Source organism: Podarcis vaucheri, assembly GCF_965113315.1.
Source record: "Podarcis vaucheri genome assembly, chromosome: 2".
Taxonomy (NCBI): Eukaryota; Metazoa; Chordata; class Lepidosauria; order Squamata; family Lacertidae; genus Podarcis; species Podarcis vaucheri.
Genome location: NC_138760.1, coordinates 130979912 through 131005460, shown reverse-complemented (window position 1 = coordinate 131005460; position 25549 = coordinate 130979912). Strand labels below are relative to the sequence as shown.

At 46.8% G+C, this 25549-nt stretch overlaps 2 protein-coding genes across 10 annotated transcripts in view; one reads left to right on the top strand and one right to left on the bottom strand.

Annotated features, from left to right (window-relative positions):
* Nucleotides 1-342: 342 nt before the first annotated feature.
* Nucleotides 343-17503, bottom strand: LOC309527333 (uncharacterized protein). Of its 4 annotated transcripts, none has more exons than XM_082214100.1 (2): nt 17118-17503; nt 343-2975 (listed from the first exon to the last, which is right to left on the bottom strand). In XM_082214100.1, exon 2 carries the CDS (start codon nt 2835-2837, stop codon nt 981-983), a length of 1857 nt encoding a protein of 618 aa, XP_082070226.1. In that variant the 5' UTR covers nt 2838-2975; nt 17118-17503; the 3' UTR covers nt 343-980. The 4 variants fall into 4 exon arrangements, with proteins under 4 accessions (XP_082070226.1, XP_082070225.1, XP_082070224.1 ...); XM_082214099.1 differs by having other exon boundaries at nt 343-2978; nt 17145-17503; XM_082214098.1 differs by having other exon boundaries at nt 17145-17503.
* Nucleotides 17504-17520: 17 nt separating this feature from the next.
* LOC309527301 (uncharacterized protein) overlaps nt 17521-25549 on the top strand; it is a 123294-nt gene continuing 115265 nt past the window's right edge. Inside the window, exons 1-3 of one of the 6 annotated variants that reach the window (XM_082214034.1) lie at nt 17523-17803; nt 19260-19435; nt 19559-19685. In XM_082214034.1, coding sequence (XP_082070160.1) covers nt 17737-17803; nt 19260-19435; nt 19559-19685 — 370 coding nt within the window. In that variant the 5' untranslated portion in view covers nt 17523-17736. Of the gene's footprint in view, nt 17804-17842; nt 17986-19259; nt 19436-19558; nt 19686-25549 lie in introns of those variants that run through there. The other 5 variants (XM_082214032.1, XM_082214035.1, XM_082214033.1 and 2 more) reach the window with 5 other exon arrangements.

The following is a 25549-nucleotide window of genomic DNA, read 5'->3' as shown; positions in this document are numbered from 1 at the left end:
AGCGTTGCACCAAGTTGGGGCCAGTACTGAAAAGGCCCTGGCCCTACTTGAGACCAATCTAACCACCTTGCGACTTGGGACCTCCAAAATGTTGTCATTTGTGGACAAGTGTACACCAAGTGTACCAGGAGAGACGGTCCCGTAGGTACGTGGGTCCTGGGCCGCAATTAAAACAATGCATGTCATGCTGCCATTCCTATAATTCCAGTTTAACCAACTCATTTCCAGGTTTGAAATTGTCATAATCCAAAATGTTCATCAACCAGGCTGTTCGTAACCTGAGGTACGATGTACAAAGCCATTTATACATTACTAACTATTGTGATATGCTACCTTGATTACTTTACTACATGAAAGTACAACTTTACATTAAAACACCAGATCATCACATACATTGGATGCATTTAAATTTGATTTCTACCTATAGGAGCCTGTTCATTAGAAGGAAGAAATGAACCCTTGAGAGAGCCAGTGTGGTATAGTGGTTAAGAGCGGTGGTTTGTAATCTGGTGAACCGGTTTCGCGTCTCCGCTCCTCCACACGCAGCTGCTGGGTGACTATGGGCTAGTCACGCTTCTCTGAAGTCTCTCAGCCTCACTCACCTCACACAGTGTTTGTTGTGGGGGAGGAAGGGAAAGGAGAATGTTAGCCGCTTTGAGACTCCTTAGGGTAGTGATAAAGGGGGATATCAAATCCAAACTCCTCCTCCTCTTGTTGAGGAAAAATCTTTCTACACTCCATACATCTAAATGGTTCCTTCCATATAAGTCCGTAAACATTTTGTAAGTACTCCATTAAACAGAAGCAGTTTTTGCACTCCTGGAATTTAAATGTTTCTTCCTTTGTGAGTCCATTGATGTTTTGTAAGGTGTCCACTCTGACTGAAGTTCTTTCCACACTCCATGCATTTAAATGGTTTCTCACCTGTGAGTCTGTTAATGTACTCTTAGTTTCCTTTAGACTGAAGCTCTTTCCACACTTCATACATTTGCTGTATAAGGTTTCTCCCCTGTGTGAGTCCTTTGATGGTTTCTTAGCATTCCGCTGTGACAGAAGCTCCTACCACACTCCATACATTTAAATGTTTTTTCTCCCGTGCAAGTCTGTTGATGTACTCTTAGACTTCCCTTTTGACAGAAGCTCTTTCCACACTCCATACATTTAAATGGTTTCTCCCCTGTGTGCGTTCGATGATGTAAAGTCAGACGATCACCTGAACGAAAGCTTTTTCCACATTCCAAACATTTACAAGGTCTCTCACCCGTGTGAGTTTGATGATGTCTATTAAGTGATGAACTCTGACTGAAACTTTTTCCACACTCCATACATTTAAATGGTTTCTCCCCTGTGTGACTCCGCAGATGTTTTCTAAGGTTTCCATTATGTGTGAAGCTCTTTCCGCAGTCCATACATTTAAATGGTTTCTCCCCTGTGTGAGTTCTATGATGTAAAGTCAGATGATCACTTGAACGAAAGCTCTTTCCACATTCCATACATTCATATGGTTTCTTCCCTGTGTGAGTCTGTAGATGTTGTCTAAGGCTTCCATTATGTGTGAAGCTCTTTCCGCAGTCCATACATTGAAATGGGTTCTCCCCTGTGTGAATCCGTAGATGTTGTCTAAGGTTTCCATTATGTGTGAAGCTCTTTCCGCAGTCCATACATTTAAATGGTTTCTCCTCTGTGTGAGTCCGTAAATGCTTGCTTAGCGTTATGCTATGACAGAAGCTCTTTCCACACTCTATACATTTAAATGGTTTCTCCCCTGTGTGAGTCCATTGATGCTGTCTAAGATTTCCATTATGTGTGAAGCTCTTTCCACATTCAATACATTTAAATGGTTTCTTCTTTGTATGAGCCTGTAGATGTTGTCTAAGGTTTCCATTATGTGTGAAGCTCTTTCCGCATTCGATACATTTAAATGGTTCCTCCCCTGTATGAGTCTGTAGATGATTTCTAAGGTTTCCATTATGTGTGAATCTCTTTCCGCAGTCCATACATTTAAATGGTTTCTCCCCTGTGTGGGTCCGGTGATGGTTGCTAAGGTTTCCATTATGTGTGAATCTCTTTCCGCAGTCCATACATTTAAATGGTTTCTCCCCTGTGTGGGTCCGTTGATGATTGCTAAGGTTTCCATTATGTGTGAAGCTCTTTCCACACTGCATACATTTGTAGGGTTTTTCACCCATGTGAGTTTGATGATGTCTATTAAGTGATATACGCTTACGGAAGCTTTTTCCACACTCCATACATTTAAATGGTTTCTCCCCTGTGTGAGTCCATTGATGCTGTCTAAGGGTTCCATTACGTCTGAAGCTCTTTCCACAGTCCATACATTTAAATGGTTTCTCCCCTGTGTGAGTTTGATGATGTAAATTCAGATGACCACCTGAACGAAAGCTCTTTCCACATTCCATACATTTAAATGGTTTCTCCCCTGTGTGAGTCCGTAGATGGCTGTTTAGGTTTCTATTATGTGTGAAGCTCTTTCCACAGTCCATACATTTAAATGGTTTCTCCCCTGTGTGAGTCCGTAGATGCTTGCTTAGCATTATGCTATGACAGAAGCTCTTTCCACACTCTATACATTTAAATGGTTTCTCCCCTGTGTGAGTCCATTGATGGTTGCTTAGCGTTATGCTATGACAGAAGCTCTTTCCACACTCTATACATTTAAATGGTTTTTCTGTTGCGTGAATCCTTTGATGTACAATAAGTTGTCTACTCATACTGCATCTCCATCCACACTGCATACATTTGTAGGGTTTCTCACTCATGTGAGTTAGAGAATGTAAAGTAAGAGATGAAGTTTGTCTGAAGCTCTTTCCACACTCCATACCTTTAAATGGTTTCCCCACTCTGTGAGTTTATTAACTGTGCACATTGACTGAAGCACATTCCACATTCACCACATTTAAACGGTCTCTTCGTATTTCCAAATGAAATTACAGATGACACACTGTCTTCTCCATAACCTGCTTGGAAATGAGAGGAGAGGAAAACCCCTGTTAGTATTTCAAGGAAGAGAACAAAGACTGTAACACACATCAAATGCAATTAGCACCTTCTCTTATTTCAACCTATTGTACATTCCTCCCTGTCTTCTTTATGTTCCAAATTTTAAGCAAATGAGGTGAAACAATGCCAAATGATAGGAACGCATCATCAACCTTCCATAATACTAAATCATCATTAATAAAGTAGTTTCATCTAAGAATACAGTTTTGGGGTTGCCTTTTTAAATAAGGACCTGCCTCACAGGAAAGGGAGTTGTTCTTCCACGAACGTGCCCTCCATTTCTCAGAATCAGAGTTGCTAATGACATTTTTCATTCTCTGTCTAATATTATTCCACCCCTGGGGCACATTTTAGCCCTTTGGACCTCTGGATATTTGTTAATCACCCCCACAGTCCCTTGGGCCCCAGGAGGTGCATAGCAACTGTCAGTGTTTGTAAAAAGCAAAAAAGGAGGAAAGGGTTCTGACCTCCCTTTGTCTCTTCAGCCTGGTCCTCGGACCCTTGTCGGCACAAAAGAGTCCATGAGAATATCCTTGCAGAGTTTTATTCTTAAAAGTCTTTGTTCAAAAGCAACTGAACAACTATACACACTAGCACTAACCAACCCAAACACCAGCAACCAAACTAACATTTCTCACTCTATATATACAACTTGGTGCAACCCGCTGAGTCATGCTGACCCAGCTTTATTCGCATTAAAGAAACAGCGGCCATTTATCCGTGACACCCCTTCTGTTTCTTAAATGCGAAAAACCCCAACAGAAACAATACATACATACAATACATACATACAGTATATACATAAACCCAGTTTTGTCATCAATTCATTATGGCATGTTGCTGGCAAAGGCTTGGTAAACAAATCAGCAATATTATCTTGTGACTGACAATACTCCAGTTTGATTACCCCATTCTGTACACAACCTCTCACATTCGCATGACGGATAGCAATGTGTTTTGATGCGGATTTCATTATTTCCGAGCCCGCTAATGCAATGCACGATTGGCTATCTTCATACTCTTGGATAGGCAAATCTACTTTACAATCTAGATCTTTTAGTATCTGTATAAACCATATGATTTCATTGCATGCTAGCGACAGGCTCCCATATTCTGCCCCACAGGATGAGGTTGCAACAAATCCTTGTTTTTTTGACCTCCATTCAATTATGGAATTGGCAAACATAACCATTCCACTTGTAGATTTTCTAGTAGCTACACAGCTTCCCCAGTTCACATCAAAAAATACTTTTCATCTTGTGTACTAGATATCTTTAAACATACATTTAATGTCCCCTTTAGGTATCTGATAAGCCTTTTCAAAGCACACCAATCGGCAGTACTGGGTTTAGATACACGTTGGCTCAGAACATTTGTAGCACATGCAATGTCTGGCCTTGACCACTGGCTTAAATACAACAGTGATCCTATTTTTGAGTGATACAACTCAGGCTGATCAAATTCATCATCACACACTGTCTTTGGGAAATCTGGTGTCATGGGAGTCTGAACTGGCTTGTGGTTTTCCATGCCAAACTGCTCTATCAAATGAAGAATTTTCTCTTTCTGGCTTAACAGAAAGCTTCCATCAGTTTCCTGCCTTACTTCTACTTCCAAGTAATTGCTTACAGGCCCCAAGGCTTTAAGCTTAAACTTCTTTCCAGTTGACTTGTGAGCTTCTGGATCTCATCTGTGGAACTCCCTGCTACAAGCAAATCATCAACAAAGACTAAGAGCATTAGATATTTGTTGCCTGTCCCCTTGGTGTACAGGCATGGATCAGCCACATTTTTTTTAAAACCAAGTTTTACAAGGGCTTCATTTAAAAACTGGTTCCAACACCTTCCACTTTGTTTGAGACCGTAAACAGCCTTTCTCAAACGCCAGACTGCACCATTCTCCTCTTCAAAACCAGGGGGTTGTCTCATTAACACTTCATGGTCTAAATTTGCATGCAGATATGCAGCATCAACATCAAAATGGTGCACTGCTAGTCGTCTTACAGCAGCAATAGAGAGCATTAAACGAAGTTTCACTCTTTGCAGTGGGAGAAAACACTTCATCATAACTCTCCCCTTTTATCTGAGTGAACCCTCTGGCTACTAATCTGGCTCGAAAACGTGGTTCCCCAGATGCAAGGGTTTTCCTTTTGTAAACCCACTTGCATGACACCACTCTGCCACTTGGAGGCGGCATTATGACCTCAAACACCTTGTTACGTTTAAAAGAGTCCATTTCTTCTTTCATAGCTTGTTCCCACAAAGCACGTTCTTCAGGGGGTAAGTCTAAGACTTCATTATAACTTTGTGGTTCCACACAACTCACATTGCATACTCTCACTCCTCCTAGGGTCAAATGCTGAGAAGGTACACCCTTGTTTGAACGCTGGGAGCGCCTAGGCACAACTACTCCCCCCCTTTATCTCTGGCTCTTCTTCCTCTTCATCTAGAGAAGAAGTATTATCTATTGCCACATCTTTTGGGGAGATCGGTGCCTCCTCCTCATTCTGCTCCTGCGTTTCCAATGGCTGAGAAGAAGCCTCTTCTCTTACTTGCAGGGGCAGTAGGCAATCTGGGTTGGCATGGATCGCAGTCCATCTGTCCTGGTCAGCAAAGTCTGCACTTCGTGACAGAACCACGCGTCCTGGGCATAAATTGAAGCACCACCCTTTGCCATAGGACTGATATCCCACAAACCGCAGTTTCTGTGCTCTAGCGCCCCCTTTTCTGGTGCTGAGCTTTGGGAATATTTACATGTGCCCAAGAACCCCAGTTATGGAGCATTGTCCACTCTGGTTCTTTCCCAAACAACAGACGATAAGGAGTATATTTTATAGAGCTAGACCAGGTTCTATTAATCAAAAAGTTCGCTGTAAGGAGAGCCTCGCCCCACATCCTATGGTTGTGGCCCAATCCTGCATCCACTAGCAGGCAGTCCTTTACTGACTGTATTACAGCCCCACGTATTTCACACAGACCATTTTCAGCAGGGCTATAAGGGTTAGTCAAACGATGAGTGATCCCCTTACGCCGCAACCATGCCCCAAATTGTTTGTTCAGAAATTCTCCACCCCTATCTGTTTGCAACTGCACAACAGGGCGAGCAAAGAGCTTTTCAGCTTGGGCAACCCATTCTCTCAATGTGGGGAAACACTCAAGATTTCTGCTTTAACAAAAACAACCAACTAAAACGTGATTTGTCATCTATTACCAGAAAAGCATATCTGGCGACCCCTTCAGTCTTCTGTGGAAAAGGGCCTATTACATCACAATGGACAAGTTCTAAAACTTCTAGATACTCTGTCACTTTTAGAAGCCACAGGCTTCCTCTTAGATTTGGCCATTTTACATACATTGCAATCTAGGAAACAGTTACAGCTATTTACTTTTAGGTTCTTGCACACCTTTTGCATTTCTGAAAGCAAACGGAAATTGGCGTGACCCAGTTTTCTGTTCAGTTCATGTACACACCCCTTATGAACTGGCAAATTATCCTGAACCACCTGGGCTGCTTTAACAGGCTTGTCTTGCATTACATATAACCCATTTTCCAACTTTGTATGGCCACATACCTGAGTTCCATTCTTTATCAGACAACCATCCCGTGTGAAGTTAACACTATATCCTGCATTAATCAAACAGCTTACAGACAGTAAACAATAGTCCAAACTGCTGACAAACAGAGTCTCTGGTAGAGTAGTGTTCAAGCACTGCAGGAAACATGTTCCCTGGCCATCAATCTTGCTTCTATGACCATCAGCAAGATAGATTGAGTCTTTCCCATCAGCTGGCTTCCCCAGGGTCTTAAAGTCCTCCCGACTGTTGCAGATAATCCTGCTGCTCCCAGAGTCCAGCAACCATGTTCCTCGAGGTATCTTCCTCTCCTCCTGAGAAAATGCAGACACAAACTGAGCAGAACGCGTGTTCTTCACTGAAGAGAACCCCTTCTGCTTACGTTTCTGCGTCGATTGCTGTCTCTGCTCCACGTTGTCTCCTGGAAGTCTAGCCCTGCATTGACGTTGGAGATGCCTGGGTTGGTTGCATCTATAGCACCTCCTCACCGCCATGGCCAAGCCCAAACCTTGGTGTTGCTCCATGGACAGATTCTGCTGCTGGCCCCCTCGGCTATAACTCCTCTGCTCTTGGAGTTCAGCTTGTTTATCTGACCTTCTTTCTGCTTCTTCAGTCAATCTGCCAACCACATATACTCAAGGGTCAGATCTCGGGGACACATACTCTCCATGCTGTTAATCACGGGCAACCAGCTTTCAGGCAAACTTGAAAGGATAATGTAGGTTTGGTCAGTCTCATCATAACGCTTACCTCTCTGTTGTAGTTGAAGAAACAGAGATTTCAGCTGTCAGGGGTTCAGGAGCAGAGACGCAGGAAAGGGAGGAAACAGAGAGCGAGGGGGAGGAATCCGAAGGAAGGATGAGTGATGATGACGACCCAAGATCTCCGAGTCTTTCCAGTGAATCGGAGGATTCACAGAAAGGGGCGCCAGTGGTCAGAGCAAGGGGGGGACCCAGGGGGACACCCCAGGAAGAAGGGACCAGAGGGGGCTCAGAGAGCAGCAGTTGGAAATCGGGGCCAGCGTCCCCGGCTGAGCGCAGCGGGGAGGAAGGGGGCCAGGTGTCGGGTGCCGGAGGCTCTCAGCAGGAGGGAGGGCATGAGTCAGGAGTGGCCACACCTCCATCGGGGAGCGAAGAAACGGTTGAGCGGAAGGTGGAAGGTTGGGTGCGCGCGCCAAGTTCAAATACACAGGAAGGCGGCACAGTAAGCAGTCCGGAAAGGGAGCCAGGTCCTAAAGCCCGCCGCAAGGAGGCAGAAGGGTCCGGGGGGTCGTCGTCAGCGTCAGAAGAGTCTAGGAAGGAGGGGACCTCGGGGGGCAGAGGGACCCAGCGGAGGAAGGAAAGGCGCAAGAGGTGGAGCAAGGCTAGGGTATTAAGTTGGTGTGCAGGAGGCGGGGAATCAGACGGGACTTCGTCGGTCTAGCGTAGAAGACGTAGAGCTGCACGCTGCAGTTCGGAAATGAAACCTGTAACTCAATAAAGACTCTTATAAAGTGAACGCTGGCTAGCGTGGTCCTATGTGAGCTGGGATCTGGAAGCAGCTCTGACATCAGCGTTTGAAGATGAGTTGCCAAACTCTCACCTTCCCTCATAACAGTCCTGAACAGCCTTCTGGTCAGAGAAATGATAGTTCCAGCAGTTTCTCTGACTTGCCCTTAATAAATTACAGCACTCAAATGCTGTGCTGGCATTTGCTACATGCAATAACTGAGAGTTGCTCAAACACAGCATAATTTGGGCACGAGCCCTTTCATCCAGCCATTTTTTCTCAGCAGAGTCAGTTCTCAAAACCTCAGTTTCAACACAGTCCCCTAGTCCATCTCTCCTTAACAACTGCTGCATTTTAATTGACCAACTCAGCCAGTTGTTTTCTGAGAGAAGTTCAAAAGGGATGCCTCCCCCAATATTTACAACTTGGGAAGACTGGAAATCTGCCATCTCTGTTGGTGCTTGCTGAGCCCCTTCTGTGGTGTCTCCAGCAATCTCTCCTGACTCTCTCTTTAGAGTCCAACTGGATGGTCCTGGCTGGCACTCATCGGCTTCTAGCTGCTGCCTTTGTTGACCTTCAGGTCCCGCCTGGCTCTGCAACTGGTGTAGCCGCTAATGTGGTGTTCTAGCAGTTCAAACTGTTCCAGTAGCCGAAGTAGAGTGCTTTCCTTAGCCTCAGATCCTAGCCGCTCCAGCATCACTGCAGACAGTTACAGCTTGCCACCAACTGCTCCAACACACAGCCACTGGCTCCATACACCACCAGGACTCGCCAGCTCCCTGCTGAGATGCTGTCAGTCGTTTTTGCACTCTGCACATGCTCAGAAACACTGGGCCCATAACCTATCAGTGTTTGTAAAAAGCAAAAAAGGAGGAAAGGGTTCTGACCTCCCTTTGTCTCCTCAGCCTGGTCCTTGGACCCTTGTCGGCACAAAAGAGTCCCTTGCAGAGTTTTATTCTTAAAAGTCTTTGTTAAAAAGAGACTGAACAACTATACACACCAGCACTAACCAACCAACCAACCCAAACACCAGCAACCAAACTAACATTTCTCACTCTATATATACAACTTGGTGCAGGCCGCTGAGTCATGCTGACCCAGCTTTATTCGCATTAAAGAAACAGCGGCCATTTTAGCCGTGGCAGCAACCATATTGGGAGACCCAGGGTTCAGGTTTTTCTAGGGACTGTAGCCTGGAACTAGTGAGAAGGCTTGGCGCTTGGAAGAAACTGAAGGTGTGCTCAGGTAGGCTAATGTCCTTGGCGCTGGACCTCCATCTGTCAGCCTTGCAGTGCAGAGGGAGAGCTGGAGGTGAAGGAAAAGGCTGTTGGAGCCTGGCTGCTGGAATCCCAGATTGAAACACTCACCCCAATTTTTATTTATTAGATTTAGAAACCACCCTTCTAAGTCTGAGTGTGAGGGGGAGGCCAGGAGTCCTGTCTCATGCTGTGTGTAGGAGCAAGAGACATGGGTGGCGAGGGAGCTGCTGCAGTGACCAGCAACACCTGTGCCATGTTTGTCCTCCTGCCTGAGAATGCGCAGAACTACACCTGCAGCAGATGCAGGAAGAGAAGGAACAGCAAGCTGAGGTCCGCCTACCTGCCCTATGAGCTCCTGAGCAAGATGAGGGATTTCTTGAAAGAGAGCAGAGTGGATTGTCCTGGGACAGCAACACAGGTGGGGTTGGCCACAGCCAGGAGGAAGATCGCTGGTTGCAGGAAACGAAAACCTGGAGGAATGTGGTACAGAGAAACGGGGCTGTTAGGAACCCTGATGTGTCACTCAAGCTGCAAAATCAATTCTGGGTCAGAGGAGGAAGATGCAGACCTCAGAACGCACCAAGGTGGCTGTGGAAGGGGCAGGGTATGGAGCAATTCCTACCACTCCCCAGAGGAGGAAGAGGGATGTGATGGTGGTACGTGACTTCCTACTAAGGGGGACAGAGGCAGCACTGTGTGGAGGTAACAGGATCAGTGTTAGAAACTCATATATATAAGCTAGGTGCCAAATGTCTTGTTAAATCAAGGTAACAGCCGCCTAAAATTGAATGTCTAGGAGTCATGAGAAGAGAAGACTCCCTGGAAAAGACCCTGATGTTGGGAAAGATGGAGGGCACAAGGAGAAGGGGACGACAGAGGACGAGATGGTTGTACAGTGTTCTCGAAGCTACCAGCATGAGTTTGACCAAACTGCGGGAGGCAGTGGAAGACAGGAGTGCCTGGCGTGCTCTGGTAGAATCATAGAATAATAGAGTTGGAAGAGACCACAAGGGCCATCGAGTCCAACCCCCTGCCAAGCAGGAAACACCATCAGAGCACTCCTGACATATGGTTGTCAAGCCTCTGCTTAAAGACCTCCAAAGTAGGAGACTCCACCACACTCCTTGGCAGCAAATTCCACTGTCGAACAGCTCTTACTGTCAGGAAGTTCTTCCTAATGTTTAGGTGGAATCTTCTTTCTTGTAGTTTGGATCAATTGCTGCGTGTCCGCTTCTCTGGAGCAGCAGAAAACAACCTTTCTCCCTCCTCTATGTGACATCCTTTTACATATTTGAACATGGCTATCATATCACCCCTTAACCTCCTCTTCTCCAGGCTAAACATGCCCAGCTCCCTTAGCCGTTCCTCATAAGGCCTCGTTTCCAGGCCTTTGACCATTTTGGTTGCCCTCCTCTGGACACGTTCCAGTTTGTCAGTGTCCTTCTTGAATTGTGGTGCCCAGAACTGGACACAGTACTCCAGGTGTGGTCTGACCAGAGCAGAATACAGTGGCACTATTACTTCCCTTGATCTAGATGCTATACTCCTATTGATGCAGCCCAGAATTGCATTGGCTTTTTTAGCTGCCGCGTCACACTGTTGGCTCATGTCAAGTTTGTGGTCAACCAAGACTCCTAGATCCTTTTCACATGTACTGCTCTCAAGCCAGGTGTCACCCATCTTGTATTTGTGCCTCTCATTTTTTTTGCCCAAGTGCAATACTTTACATTTCTCCCTGTTAAAATTCATCTTGTTTGTTTTTGCCCAGTTCTCTAATCTGTCAAGGTCGTTTTGAATTGTGATCCTGTCCTCTGGGGTGTTAGCCACCCCTCCCAGTTTGGTGTCATCTGCAAATTTGATCAGGATGCCCTTGAGTCCATCATCCAAGTCGTTGATAAAGATGTTGAATAAGACCGGGCCCAAGACAGAACCCTGTGGCACCCCACTAGTCACTCTTCTCCAGGATGAAGAGGAACCATTGATGAGCACCCTTTGGGTTCGGTCAGTCAGCCAGTTACAAATCCACTGAGTGGTAGCATAGTCAAGACCGCATTTTACCAGCTTCTTTACAAGAATATCATGGGGCACCTTGTCAAATGCCTTGCTGAAATCAAGGTAGGCTACATCCACTGCGTTCCCTTCATCTACCAGGCTTGTAATTCTGTCAAAAAACGAGATCAGGTTAGTCTGACATGACTTATTTTTTAGAAATCCATGCTGACTATTGGTGATCACAGCATTCCTTTCTAGGTGCTCACAGACTGTTTGCTTAATGATCTGCTCCAGAATCTTCCCTGGTATTGATGTCAGACTGACTGGGCGGTAATTATTTGGGTCCTCTTTCCCCCTTTTTGAAAATAGGGACAACATTTGCCCTCCTCCAGTCTGCCGGGACTTCGCCTGTTCTCCAGGAATTCTCAAAGATGACTGCCAGTGGTTCTGAGATCACATCTGCCAGTTCTTTTAATACTCTTGCATGCAGTTCATCTGGCCCTGGAGACTTGAATACATCTAAACTAGCCAAGTATTCTTGTACTATCTCCTTAGTTATTCTGGGCTGTGTTTCCTCTGCTGAATCATTTGCTCCAAATTCTTTTCTTTATCGGAGAAGACTGAGGCAAAGAAGGCATTGAGGAGTTCAGCCCTTTCTGTTTTTTTTTAATAATATTTTTTATTGCTTCTTTCCAGGTACAAATGTAAAATCAGATATACATCAAAAGCGGCTTTACAGAAAAAGAAAAGAAAAGATTAAAGAAAGAAATTTTCCATTTTTCCGTCACAATTTTCGAAATCCACCAGACTTCCCCACATCTTCCGAACCCTGCATTCTTTACAATAAAAATAACAGCAAATTGTTACCTTGTTTCATGCGTTTTTTGTATTTTCCACTAACCATATTTTCAGTTTAGAGTACCTATTATTGAATCATTTTAGTGCCATATACTAAGTCCAAAAATTACTCTAAACTTTAATACTTTCATAGTTTTAACCTAATTTCCTTCAAACATTTTTACTGAAGCTAATTTTCTCCAAAGCTTAGCAAATTCTCAACATTCATATAACTTATAGTATTTTTGTAAATAGTCCTTAAATTTCCTCCAGTCCTCTTCTGTTGTTTCCTCTCCAGGAGTTCAGCCCTTTCTGTGTCCCCTGTTTGCATTTCACCATCTTCTCCTCTGAGTGACCCCACTGTTTCTTTGTTCTTCTTTTTGCTACAAACATACCCATAAAAGCCTTTTTTTTGCTTTTAACCTCTCTAGCAAGCCTGAGCTCATTCTGTGCTTTAGCTTTTCTGACTTTGTGTTTACATGTGCTGGCTATTTGTTTGAATTACTCTTTGGTAGTTTTCCCCCTTTTCCATTTTTTGTACACATCCTTTTTAAATCTTAACTCAGTTAAAAGTTCTTTAGATAGCCACCCTGGCTTCTTTAGGCACCTTCCATGTTTCCGTCTCATTGGTATTGCCTGAAGTTGTGCTTTTACTATCTCCCTCTTAACAAACTCCCAGCCATCATGAACTCCCTTTCCTTTTAGTATTACTGGCCATGGGATCTCACCCAGCACTTCCCTAAGTTTTATGAAGTCGGCTTTCCTAAAGTCAAGAAATTGAGTCCTAGTATGCCTGGCTGCTCCTTTCCGCTGTATAGTAAACTTCAGAAGAGCATGATCACTCACGCCTAATGGTCCTTCCACTTCTACCCCACTAACCAGGTCATCAACGTTGGTTAGGACCAGATCTAAAATGGCTGTTCCTCTTGTTGCTTCTCCCACTTTCTGGACAATGAAGTTGTCTGCAAGGCCAGTGAAGAATCTGTTTGACCTTATGCTCTTGGCTGAGTTTGACAACCAACAAATATCCGGGTAATTGAAGTCCCCCATTACTACTATCTCCCTTCCTTTTGCATGCTTGGCCATCTGTTCCAGGAAGGCATCATCTATGTCCTCCGTTTGGCTTGGGGATCTATAGTAAACTCCCACAATGAGGTCACTGTTATTCTCTCCCTTAATTTTGACCCAAATGCTCTCACTTGGCTTTGAGGTTCTAAATCTTGGATCTCTTCACAGGTATACACATCCCTGACATATAATGCCACTCCTCCTCCTTTCTTGTCTGGTCTGTTTCTCTGAAATAGATTGTATCCCTCCATTATTACATTCCAATCGTGGGACTTATCCCACCAGGTTTCAGTGATGCCTATTATGTCATATTTAGTTTGCTGTACCAAGAGCTCAAGCTCATCTTGTTTATTTCCCATGCTTTGCGCATTAGTGTACAGACATTGAAGTCCATGAATCATTCCCCCGTGTCTCTTATTTAAGGATTTTTTCCTCCCACCACTAGGTCTGCCTGCTGTTTGCTCCATTTGGTCTATGACATTTGGATGATCATCTTCATCAGTTGATAGACTCCTACCTTTAGGAGCACTGTCTCCCTCCCCCACATTAGTCAGTTTAAAGCCCTCCTGATGAGGTTTCTGAGATTTTTGGCAAAAACATTCCTCCCAACCGTTGTGAGGTGCAGCCCATCGCTTGCCAGAAGTCCATCTTCAAGAAACTGCAGTCCGTGATCTAAGAATCCAAACCGTTCCTGTTTACACCATTTGCGAAGTCGGCTGTTCACTTCCACTATTTTTCCCTCTCTCCCTGGGCCACATTGTTCAACTGGGAGGACAGATGAGATGACCATTTGTGCATTTAATTAATTCACTTTCCTGCCCAGAGCCTCATAATCTCTTTTGATCTTCTGGAGGCTATTGCTTGCAGTGTCATTGGTTCCCACATGAACCAAGAGGAGGGGGTATTTGTCAGTGGGTTTTATGATTCCTTGCAGTCGTTCAGTTACATCTTGGATCTTAGCCCCAGGGAGACAGCACACTTCCCGAGACATCTTGTCAGGCCCACAGATCACTGCTTCTGTTCCCTTCAGTAGGGAATCCCCTATCACCACTACACGCCTCCTCTTAGGTTTGGTCGGGGTTCTTCCGTGAGCTGTCCGTTCCAAGGTCACCTGCACATTCCCTGAGGACTGACTTTGCTGCTCGTCTTCATATACCTGATCGACTGTAATGAGGGAGAGATCCTCAAATGGAGTCTACTCTTCGTCTTCCATGCTAGGGGAGAGGACCTCAAAGCGATTGTGTATTTCTAAACAATCAGAGCGAACCCTGGGTCTCCTACTTCTTTGAGTCACGTTTCTCCATATATCTGGCTCCTGTGTTGGTGAACTAGCCTCCTTCTCAGGGGAGTCCCCGGTCTCCTCCTTGGTGGAGACGGTGTGCTCTGCTGCTTCCAAGAAGAGCTCCAGCTCTCTAATTCTTTGGAGCGTAGCTACACGTTCCTCCAGTTGCTGGACTTTGTCTTTTAAGAGGGCAATCAACGTGCAATTGCTGCAGGTAAAGCTGCCTGCAACCTTTGGCAAGATGGCAAACATTGTGCAGGAACCGCAGGCGACTGCAGCTGTTCCCTCCCCCTCCATCTTGAGAATGTGTCGTTGGGGGTGGCTACAGTGGTCCTCCATCATAAAAAGCGTGAAGACAGGACAAATAACTCCCCCCCAAACAAACCTAGATCTCCCCCAACAAACGTTTGAGACTAGCTCCCCTAAATCTAAAAGATGGATCAAACAGAAACCCTGCCCCCTCTGACCTTTGCACAGAGAGAGCAGCTAATCAGCCACAAAGAAACACACACACACACACACACACACACACATGAAAACCCTTTTTGCTCCTTCTTCAACTGCTGCCCTGCAAGCTCTGATAAGCTCCTCCCACAGCTAATCCCCTGCCTCAACAGAAACCCTGCCCCCTCTGACCTTTACACAGGGAAAACAGCTAATCAGCCACAAAGAAACACACACACAAGAAAACCCTTTTTGCACCTTCTTCAGCTGCTGCCCTGCAAGGGGGTCTTGAAGAGTCGGACACAACTAAACGACTAAACAACAACAAGAGTTGCCATTTTGGGGTAGGATGGCTCTAAAGTCTTATTTTTCAAATGATGGACAGATTGTGATTGATTCTTAGTTAAACACCTGGCTAGTTCAAAGGACAACCTTGTGCTAGATTTAAGAACTTCTGAGAACTTAAAGAAGAAATGTCCTTTGATCCAGGGACAGTACACATAGATATTGGCCTATTCTGACTTCTTTTTCTTAATGGTGACACAGACCATTCATAATGAAAGATGATTCTTCACAACAAGTGTGAGAGGGCAGTGAAGACAAGAGACGTCAGTTCACTATCACATTGTTCACTGCTGCTGTTCATTGGATCAGTGATTTTGTTTAAATGAGCTACACATACTGTAGGGTCTCATTGCATACTGAAAGGACATACCCCTCAATTTTTCCTGCTCAGTGTTTTTCTTTTTTTGGTTTTGGGCAAGGAGATGAGCTCAGATTCATCATACCAGAGTCTCTCGTTTGTCAAATAAGTAAAGCATAAGTGTTATTGATGTTATTATGTTACTGTAAAAATCTTCAAAAAAGTTCATCTTGTGAAGAAGCAAAGACAACACAAACCTGGGAGTCTCTGTAGATTTTGCATAGTTATTTTAAGGTGGGGGCAGAGAGAATTTAGCGTGCTGCAAGGGAAGTGGGGGGACCGGAATCCTCTCCTGAAGACGCCCCCCCTCGCTCGACTTGAAGGAGACCCTACTCCTCTCTCCTGCGCTTAGAAATCCTATTTGCCCAGTACGTTTCCGAGCACAATTCAAAGTGTTGGTGCTGACCTTTAAAGCCCTAAACGGCCTCGGTCCAGTATACCTGAAGGAGCGTCTCCACCCCCATCATTCTGCCCGGACGCTGAGGTCCAGCGCCGAGGGCCTTCTGGCGGTTCCCTCATTGCGAGATGCAAAGCTACAGGGAACCAGGCAGAGGGCCTTCTCAGTAGTGGCGCCCGCCCTGTGGAACGCCCTCCCACCAGATGTCAAGGCGATAAACCTGACATTCAGGAGACATCTTAAGGCAGCCCTGTTCAGGGAAGTTTTTAACGTGTGATATTTTATTGTATTTTTGGTTTTTATGGAAGCCGCCCAGAGTGGCTGGGGAGGCCCAGCCAGATGGGCGGGGTATAAATAATAAATTATTATTATTATTATTTCACCCCTAGCCCTGCGCGCCGAATCTTTTCCTAGCGCCCCAATCTCTCCATCCGGAGGGGCCTCGCAAGACCAGCAGGGAGGCGGGGAAAGAGGTGGGACAGGACGGGTCTCCATCCAGAATTCTTTCGGTTCCCTCAACCCTTCCGTGGACTCCCTCACTCCGCCTCTGCCACCAAAAGGGACCCACCCCGGACAGGCAGCAAGTCCCGAGGGATTTCTGCAAGGGCGAAACCCGAATGAAGCCCCCCTGTATATCAGCCAGCCCTGCTTGGGGGTGGGGGCGCTGCGGTCACCCGCCTTCTCCCCTCTTGATGGGCCAGTGGCGTAGCGTGGGTTGTCAGCACCCGGGGCAAGGCAAGTAATTTGCGCCCCCTAACCCTAACCCCCAGATGTTGCGCCCGGTGCGGCCGGCCCCCCCTGCACCCCCCACGCTACGCCACTGTGATGGGCATTGCATTTCAATTCCCGCAAGGGCGTCCAAACGGATGGGGAGCAGTTGAGCGTCTTTTGGCCATCCCGGACCAAGTAACACGGTGCAATGCAAACCCTGCAGCTGTTGAGTCCCCACTTTGCAGCCGGAATGCAAGGATCCGGGCCCCCTCGATGGGTTCGAGGAAAGGAGCGTTTTTGGAGAGAGCGTCTCTCATCATCCCCCCCCCCCGCAACCGCCAATTACCCCTTCCCTAACACGCCGCATCTTTACCTCTTTGTTCTCTCCTGGCCATCCGCCTCCCCTGCTCCCTGCTCCGATTTCGTTTCCTGTAATATAATGGGGAGGTGGGAGTTGTCTACCGACGCCCCTCTTCCCCCTTTCCAAAATCTTCCGCTTCTCCAGCGGCTGCTTTTGCCCCCTTGCCTGGGAACATCCGACACGTTTCCGAACGAGGGTGTGGGGGGGGGGCCCTCGCAATTTCAATCGCAAAGCAGCCCCCGCCTGTGTAAGGAGGGGAACCGGAGGTGACGACACGAGAAGTGTGACATTTTTGCCATTTCCTTAGCTGAACACATTCACGCGCACACAGGCGCGCGCGCCAAGGGCGCAGATGCACCCTGCAGGCGGGTCCACCAGAAGGCGATCCTGTAAATTCCCCAAGACAGGCTTTTACCTTATGCACCTTCACCTGGAACCAAATTTCATGGCTTCCGTCTGAGAAAATGCACATCAAACTACAAAGCTAGGACACACGACCAATGCAAGCTGCTGGGATTAGTTCTGCGTAAATACAGTTTTTTGTTTCGTTAAAGCATCAAACTACCTGCCCCCCCCCCTCAGCTCTGGCAGCGGCTATGACGAAATGAATAGAGGCCCGGGAAAAAAGAGAACCAATCGGAAGAGCCGGAACGAAGAGGCGAACCAATCAGGTGAGCCGGAAGCTGGGAAACCCATTGAAGAAGTTGCGGCTTGGTCATTCAGCTTTTTCTGTTGATCTGCCGCTTCCGTATTCCGCAGCCCCTGAGGCTCCCACTTCAGTCAGCCTGATGGTTCCGGATTAAAAGTTCGCTGGGGAAGTTGGGAGAAATTACCTGGAGAGGAGGAGAAAGAGGTGCAAGATATTTATGGGTGGTTTGCTTTTACTCTCCCTGAATCTACAAACGGAGCAGTTGGGAGGAGAAGGGGGGGGGGGTGAGATTGCTTGCGGGAGGGGGATGAGGGAAGAGCAAGGAAGAGCCCCCCCCACTTTCCCTCTGGGAAGCAGTATTGGGGGTTGGGATCAAGGCAATCCAGATTAAAAGTGGTGGTTGTGGGTTTCCTGCCCAGCAAAGTTTACATTGCAAGATTCTCTTTCCATGTGTGGAGATCTGGGCAGCCCAGCTTATTATTCACTGCCTTGCTGCGCATGGGGGAGCGAGGCCCAAATTTAATGCCCCCCCCCCCGTTCCAAGGTGGAAGTCTGGTGGGTGCCATAGCAGTTTATGGTTTTTTGAAAGGGTACCTTGTCACAGTACTTTTTCCAGCTAAGGCTTAACTCCCTTTGCCAGTTTTTTTCTGAAATTGCAGTAGTCCAGACTTTCTGTTTCTATCTGCAAGTGTTCCACAGACTTCTAATTTTGATTAATGAGTTGTTGAGCAGCCAATAAAGAAAATGCAATTAGTTGTTCATATCTCAGATTAGCATTATCTTCTTTAAAAATGGCTAACAATACCAAACGTCAGGTAGATAGGATGTTTAGCTTTCACTAAGTTTTATATATATATATATATACACACACACACATATGGACCCCTGATAATTAAGTCCAGTTGTGAACAACTCTGGAGTTGCAGCGCTCATCTCGCTTTACAGGCCAAGGGAGCTGGCGTTTGTCTGCTTCCGCAGACAGTTTTTCCGGGTCATGTGGCCAGCATGACTAAGCTGCTTCTGGCAAAACCAGAGCAGGAAACACTGTTTGCCTTCCCACTGGAGCAGTACCTATTTATCTACTTACACTGTGTGCTTGGCAGTGTAAGTTGCTAGGTTGGCAGGAGCTGGGACCGAACAACGGGAGTGCACCTCGTCGCAGGGATTCAGACCGCTAACCTTTCGTTTGGAAAGCCCAAGCGGCACAGTGGTTTAACCCACAGCACCACCCACATCCCTAGATAGATAGATAGATAATCTGTGTTTGGATTCTGCATTAGTATTTGTGATTAGAATTTCAACTGGAGTTTATGGACCTAGAGGCATATGCAGTAACTTATGGGTTCGTTAGAAAATGTGTAGATAATTCCAGATGTTGCCTAGCTTTACTTAATATTTGTTCCCTGGTCAAAGGTATACTATCCGTGTAAATGTCTCCCACCCTAAATAAATCCGTTTTTCTCCATTGTTCTCATTAGAGAGCTGCTCCCTGCTTTCAAGTGCATTGTGGCAACAGCGGAGTCCTGGAAGTGGCCTAGTTTCCGCCTCCTTGTCCTCTGTCTCTTCCAAAGGCAGCGCAATGGCCTTCGAGACAACTTCTGAACAGTCTCTTCTTAAAGGTGGAGTGGAAAGAGGAGCCAGGCAGCTTCCTCAGGTAGGGAAAGAGCAATGGGAGCAGGGAGGAGGGAAGAGGCACAGATGGAACCACCCAGCCTCCCTCTGTGTTGAGTGGGGATGATGGAGATCTAAGAGCAGCCCTGTTTTCTTCTTCTTCCAGGCCCTCTTGACCTTTGAGGAGGTGGCTGTGTTCTTCACGGAGGAGGAGTGGGCTCTGCTGGATCCAGGCCAAAGAGCTCTGCACAAGGAAGTCATGCAGGAGAATTATGAGGTGGTGGCCTCTCTAGGTAAGGGCACATTTTTATGCCTCTTGGCTGCTAGACGTTGGAGGTGTGAATCTCCTGTTTGAGCCATTTATTCATGGTGTGTAGGAACAACATACCTTGTACGGATAGCCTGCTGGATCAGCCCAGTGGCCCATTTCATCCAGCATCCTGTTGCCTGTGGGAAGCCAGCAGGATTTGAGCATAGAAGCATCACTCCCCTCCGGTGGTTTCCAGAAACCACTGCCTCCGACTGTGGAAGCAGAGTAGAGCCACCTTGGCTAGTGGCCATTGGTGGACCTCTCCTCAATGAATTTAGAGCATTAGCAATTTCCCATCTGACTTCTTTGTAAACTCTCAGGCGGATGCCATGCAGACCTGGAGTTTTATCTGTTTTAATTTTGTCTATTTGACTGAGACCGTCATATCTCACCACCACTATCCATCTTATCCAGCTCGGCCTCAAGGGAGAATAATAATAATAATAATAATAATAATAATAATAATAATAATAATAATCCCCTCTCTCCTGACTGGTTTCCCCAGCCACTCTGGGCAGCTTCCAACACATATAAAAACATAATACAGTGGTGCCTTCATTCTCGAACATAATCCGTTCCAGGAGTACCTTCGACTCCCAAAACCATTCGAAAACCAAGGTGCAGCTTCCGATTGGCTGCAGGAGCTTCCTGCACTCAAGCGGAAGCTCGCCAGAGTTTTGGCTTCCGAAAAACGTTCGCAAACCAGAACATTTAACCATTTACCTGTGTAAAACATAGAACATGAAAAGGCTTCCCTATACAGGGCTGCCTTCAGGTTATAAGGGAAAATGCTTTTTAAATTGCATTTTAACCTGTCTTTTAAATTGGTTTTTTTCCCTCTATTATGTTTTTACTGTAATTTTACTGGTGTTAGCTGCCCTGAGCCCGGCTCTTGCCGGGGTATAAATATATATATTTTTTAAAAAATATTATTATTAAATATTTTGTTTTTTGTTTGTTTGCAAGAGTGGGGTGCCCTGGCCTCCTTGGCCTCCTGCAGAGCTCATGTGTCTGTCTTACCCGGACCTAAGAAGTTCGTCTGCCGAGGCTCCCTCTGGCTGACGGAGTGCCCTTCTTGGCTGGCTAGTTCCGCATTTAAAGTCCCAGCTACTTCCTTCTAGCTATTGCCTTCTAGCTTACTTTCCATAAGACTCCTGAAATAAGAGCTAACTACTGTATTTTTCGCCCTATAGGATGCACTTTTCCCCCTCCAAAAATGAAGGGGAAATGTGTGTGCGTCCTATGGGGCGAATGCAGGCTTTCGCTGAAGCCTGGAGAGCGAGAGGGGTCAGTGCGCACCGACCCCTCTCGCTCTCCAGGCTTCAGGAGAGCCCCACCGCCAGACCCACAAGCTCGGGGGACAGCGGGGAGGCGCAGCGCGCCTATCCCGCTGTCCCCCGACTTGGTTAGAAGGCTGTCGGAGGGCTTCCCCCTCCTCCAGCCCCGCAAGCTCCCAGAGCCATGCCAAAGCTGCACGCAGCTTCAGCATCGCTCTGGGTCCTGTTCTGGGGGCCCCGCGCCTGGGGGAGGGGGAAATTATTTCCCCCCCTTTATTCCCCCCCCCCAATCTAGGTGTGTCCTATGGGCCGGTGCGTCCTATAGGGCAAAAAATACGGTAGTTACTTTTCTATTTACTAGCATCGGAACACTTTTCAAAGTACCACTTACCCTGTAGTTCCTTACTTTACTTTCGTGTGGGTCTGTGGCAAATTGTTGTCAGGAGCCAGAATCAGGAGGAGGTCAGCAATAAAACACCCAGTGTCAGTGAAGTTGTCCCTTTATTCAAAGAACCCCAAACAGTGCAGGCCTAGTGGTCACTCTTCCCAGTAGGTCTTGCCGCAATGAGGCAGGTGCGAGGGCTGATGTTCCCTGCCTTCCCACTGCTCTCTAAGGCCCTGCCCCTGGTTCTTTCCCCAGCAGCCTAAGGCTCCTTCGTCGTGTCTCTCTTTGCTTCACCCTCTTCATTCCTCTGTGTGTTCTGAGAGATCAGTGGGGAGAGGAGCTGGTCAAAGCAGGAGGGGGAGCTTCCCTGGCTTCTTATCCAGGTTGCCTCTACTTTGCTTCTTGATATCGGCCTCTGCTTTCGCCTCCCAAGGCTGGACTGCTCTCTTCCACAGCCTCCTCCTGCTCACCAAACCTTCCTCAGCTTCCAACACCTCCTGCTCCCGGACTGCTCCCTCTTTTCCTTCTGAAAGCCCCTCGTCATCCCACCACCAATCCCCTGGCTCTGAGCCTTCTTCCCCAGGGGTCCCCCCCCACCTCACACCTCTCACTATTCCTCTGCATCCAGCCAGTCCATGTTGATTGTCAAGGCTCTCTCTCTTTAGGTGGTTAATGGGGGTCCTTCTTTTACTCTTTAGATAAAGATTTTTGCAGATTTGCTGTCTGAAGCAACATTCACAAGGTGTGTATGTTCACATAAACACACCTTGTGACAGTGGGGACCATGCGGCCCCCCTCCTACTCATTCTATGCATCTTTATAGGATGTGAATACATACAGTGGAACCTCGAGTTACATTGCCTTTGGACTACGTAAACTTGGGTTGTGCACTGCAGGAAACCCGGAACTACTGGAATGGGTTATTTCTGGGTTTCGTCGCTCACACATTCACAGAAGCACTAAACTGCACCATGTGTGTGCGCAGACGCAGCACTTTGAGTTGTGAAAGTTTTATGTTCTGGATGGGCCTCTGGAACGGATCCCACCCATAACACGAGGTACCACTGTAATCCGAATCTATGACCTCAAAGGCGAGAGAATAGATTAATTTGAAATGGCCGGTTGTGCCCCAAAGTAGCTAATATTATCTCTTTTCTTGACAGAATCAGACCTCAATTCCTGTTGGGAAGAAAGACAAGGTCCATTTCTCCAGAATCCCAAAGAAGCAGGTAGGTACTTAGATGTATCGTGGGGCCCTCTAGGAAGTGAGGGAGAAGCCGGATGCCAGCATGGTGTGGTGGTTAAGAGCGGTGGACTTGTGATCTAGTGAACCGGGTTCGCTTCCCCGCTCCTCCACATGCAGCTGCTGGGTGACCCTGGGCTAGTCACACGTCTCTGAAGTCTCTCAGCCTCACTCACCACACACAGTGTTTGTTGTGGGAGAAGAAGGGAAAGGAGATTGTTAGCCGCTTTGAGACTCCTTAGGGTAGTGATAAAGCAGGATATCAAATCCAAACTCTTCTTTTTTATGTCCTGCTTCTGGGCTTATTATCAGCATTCCTTTGGCCCCTGTGGGGCTCTTGGAGTAAACAGGCCAGCGAGACAAATGTGGTTTTCAATGCCTTTCCATTGGGCCTTGGGACTCTCTCCTCCCCAGGCCCTGACCCTTGTTGACCAGTGCTGCTTCACATCCTCCTCGAGTCCTTTCTCCTGGCTGGGTTGTTTCCTTGAAATGGGGCTTCTTCCTTGCCTGGATGGGAGGAGAGAGAATCATAGAATCATAGAATCATAGAGTTGGAAGAGACCACAAGGGCCATCGAGTCCAACCCCCTGCCAAGCAGGAAACACCATCAGAGCACTCCTGACATATGGTTGTCAAGCCTCTGCTTAAAGACCTCCAAAGAAGGAGACTCCACCACACTCCTTGGCAGCAAATTCCACTGTCGAACAGCTCTTACTGTTTGGATTTGATATCCCGCCTTTCACTCCCCTTCAGGAGTCTCAAAGCGGCTAACAATCTCCTTTCCCTTCCTCCCCCACAACAAACACTCTGTGAGGTGAGTGGGGCTGAGAGACTTCAAAGAAGTGTGACTGGCCCAAGGTCACCCAGCAGCTGCATGTGGAGGAGCGGAGACGCGAACCCGGTTTCCCAGATTACGTGACTACCGCTCTTAACCACTACACCACACTGTCAGGAAGTTCTTCCTAATGTTTAGGTGGAATCTTCTTTCTTGTAGTTTGGATCCATTGCTCCGTGTCCGCTTCTCTGGAGCAGCAGAAAACAACCTTTCTCCCTCCTCTATGTGACATCCTTTTATATATTTGAACATGGCTATCATATCACCCCTTAACCTCCTCTTCTCCAGGCTAAACATGCCCAGCTCCCTTAGCCGTTCCTCATAAGGCATCATTTCCAGGCCCTTGACCATTTTGGTTGCCCTCCTCTGGACACGTTCCAGTTTGTCAGTGTCCTTCTTGAACTGTGGTGCCCAGAACTGGACACAGTACTCCAGGTGAGGTCTGACCAGAGCAGAATACAGTGGCACTATTACTTCCCTTGATCTAGATGCTATACTCCTATTGATGCAGCCCAGAATTGCATTGGCTTTTTTAGCTGCCGCGTCACACGGTTGGCTCATGTCAAGTTTGTGGTCAACCAAGACTCCTAGATCCTTTTCACATGTACTGCTCTCAAGCCAGGTGTCACCCATCTTGTATTTGTGCCTCTCATTTTTTTTGCCCAAGTGCAATACTTTACATTTCTCCCTGTTAAAACTCATCTTGTTTGTTTTTGCCCAGTTCTCTAATCTGTCAAGGTCGTTTTGAAGGGTGTGTAGAAAACGTGCTCCTGTCCAGAGCTGACATTTGCATCCATTGACTCACCCACGTCTGCCTCTGGCCCCACAAAGTGTGAATATGCGGCTCTCAAGCTGTAAAAAGTTGCTCACGCCTGAGAGAGACCATTGGTCTGATCCAGCAGCCCTTTTCTGAAGAGTAGAGTCGGCCTCTAGGTTGAGGTTTCCTTTCCGCATTGCTAGTATATGCCCCAAATTAAAATAGCCTCCGCGGTGCCTCTGAACTGAGGTCAATGTAGAGTGAGATCCTCGTCACAAGTGCCAGAGCGATTCTGCTGGGTTCACATGGCCCTCTGCTCTCCCTCAGCATGACAATTAAGACTTTGCCTTTCCCTTATTTTGGCAAGAGAGCCATGGCAGCCGTAGTGCTAGGAGTGTTTGGGTATTTTGTATTCCAAATTAACTCTTTGAAACCATTTCCCAAACCAGACTTCATCACTTGGGAGAATGGAGAAGATCCAGTTGGATGGGGCTCTGGGAAAGTGGAGAGATCAGCAGACACAGCTCTGCTTAGTGACAGCATGTGGAACAGGAAGGGACTTGTTGTCTTGAAACTGTTGCATATTCAGAAGCTAACTTCAGATTCAGTTGGGTAGGAAGAAAAGGAGGGGAGGGACATACTTGAAAACTGTAAAATCAGAGAAGCGGAGAACTGGGCTTGATCCATGATTCTGCCTTGCAATTTGAACAATATTTTCTTTTTCTCCTTCCCTCAAATCAGGTAATTGGCAGAAGAGTGAGAATTATGGTGAGCCACCTGTAGTGTCATTAGAAAATGTGGAGAGTGAAACAGCGGACGAGATATTTGTAAATCAACAATCACCCCCAAAGCGTGTAGAAAATATGTTGAAAAATGGGGAAAGCACACCTTCCACTGCTCAGGACATTAGTATTCATGTACCCTTGAATTCACAGGGGGAATGCACAGGAAGCAGCAATGTGGAGTGTGAACAGAGGTTCAGTCATAGTGGAAGGCTCAGTTTACATCAGAGAACCCAAACAGGGGAGAAAGCGTTTCAATGCACGGAGTGTGGAAAGAGCCTCAGTAGCGCTGGTAACCTTGTCAAGCATAAAAAAATCCATGCGGGGGAGAGACCCTTTAAATGCATGGAGTGTGGAAAGAGCTTCAGCCAGAGCGGAAACCTCATGGCACATCAAAGAATCCACACTGGGGAGAAACCATATAAATGTATGTTGTGTGGTAGGAGTTTCAGTCTCAATCACCATCTTACTTTACATCTAAGAACCCACACTGGGGAGAGACCTTACAAATGTATGGAGTGTGGAAAGAGCTATTGCCAGAGTGGACATCTTGCTGCACATAAAATAA

Excerpts from the sequence above, each read along its gene's own strand:
- LOC309527333 (XM_082214100.1), bottom strand. The coding sequence starts at position 2,837 with ATGGAGTGTGGAAAGAGCTTCAGACAAACTTCATCTCTTACTTTACAT.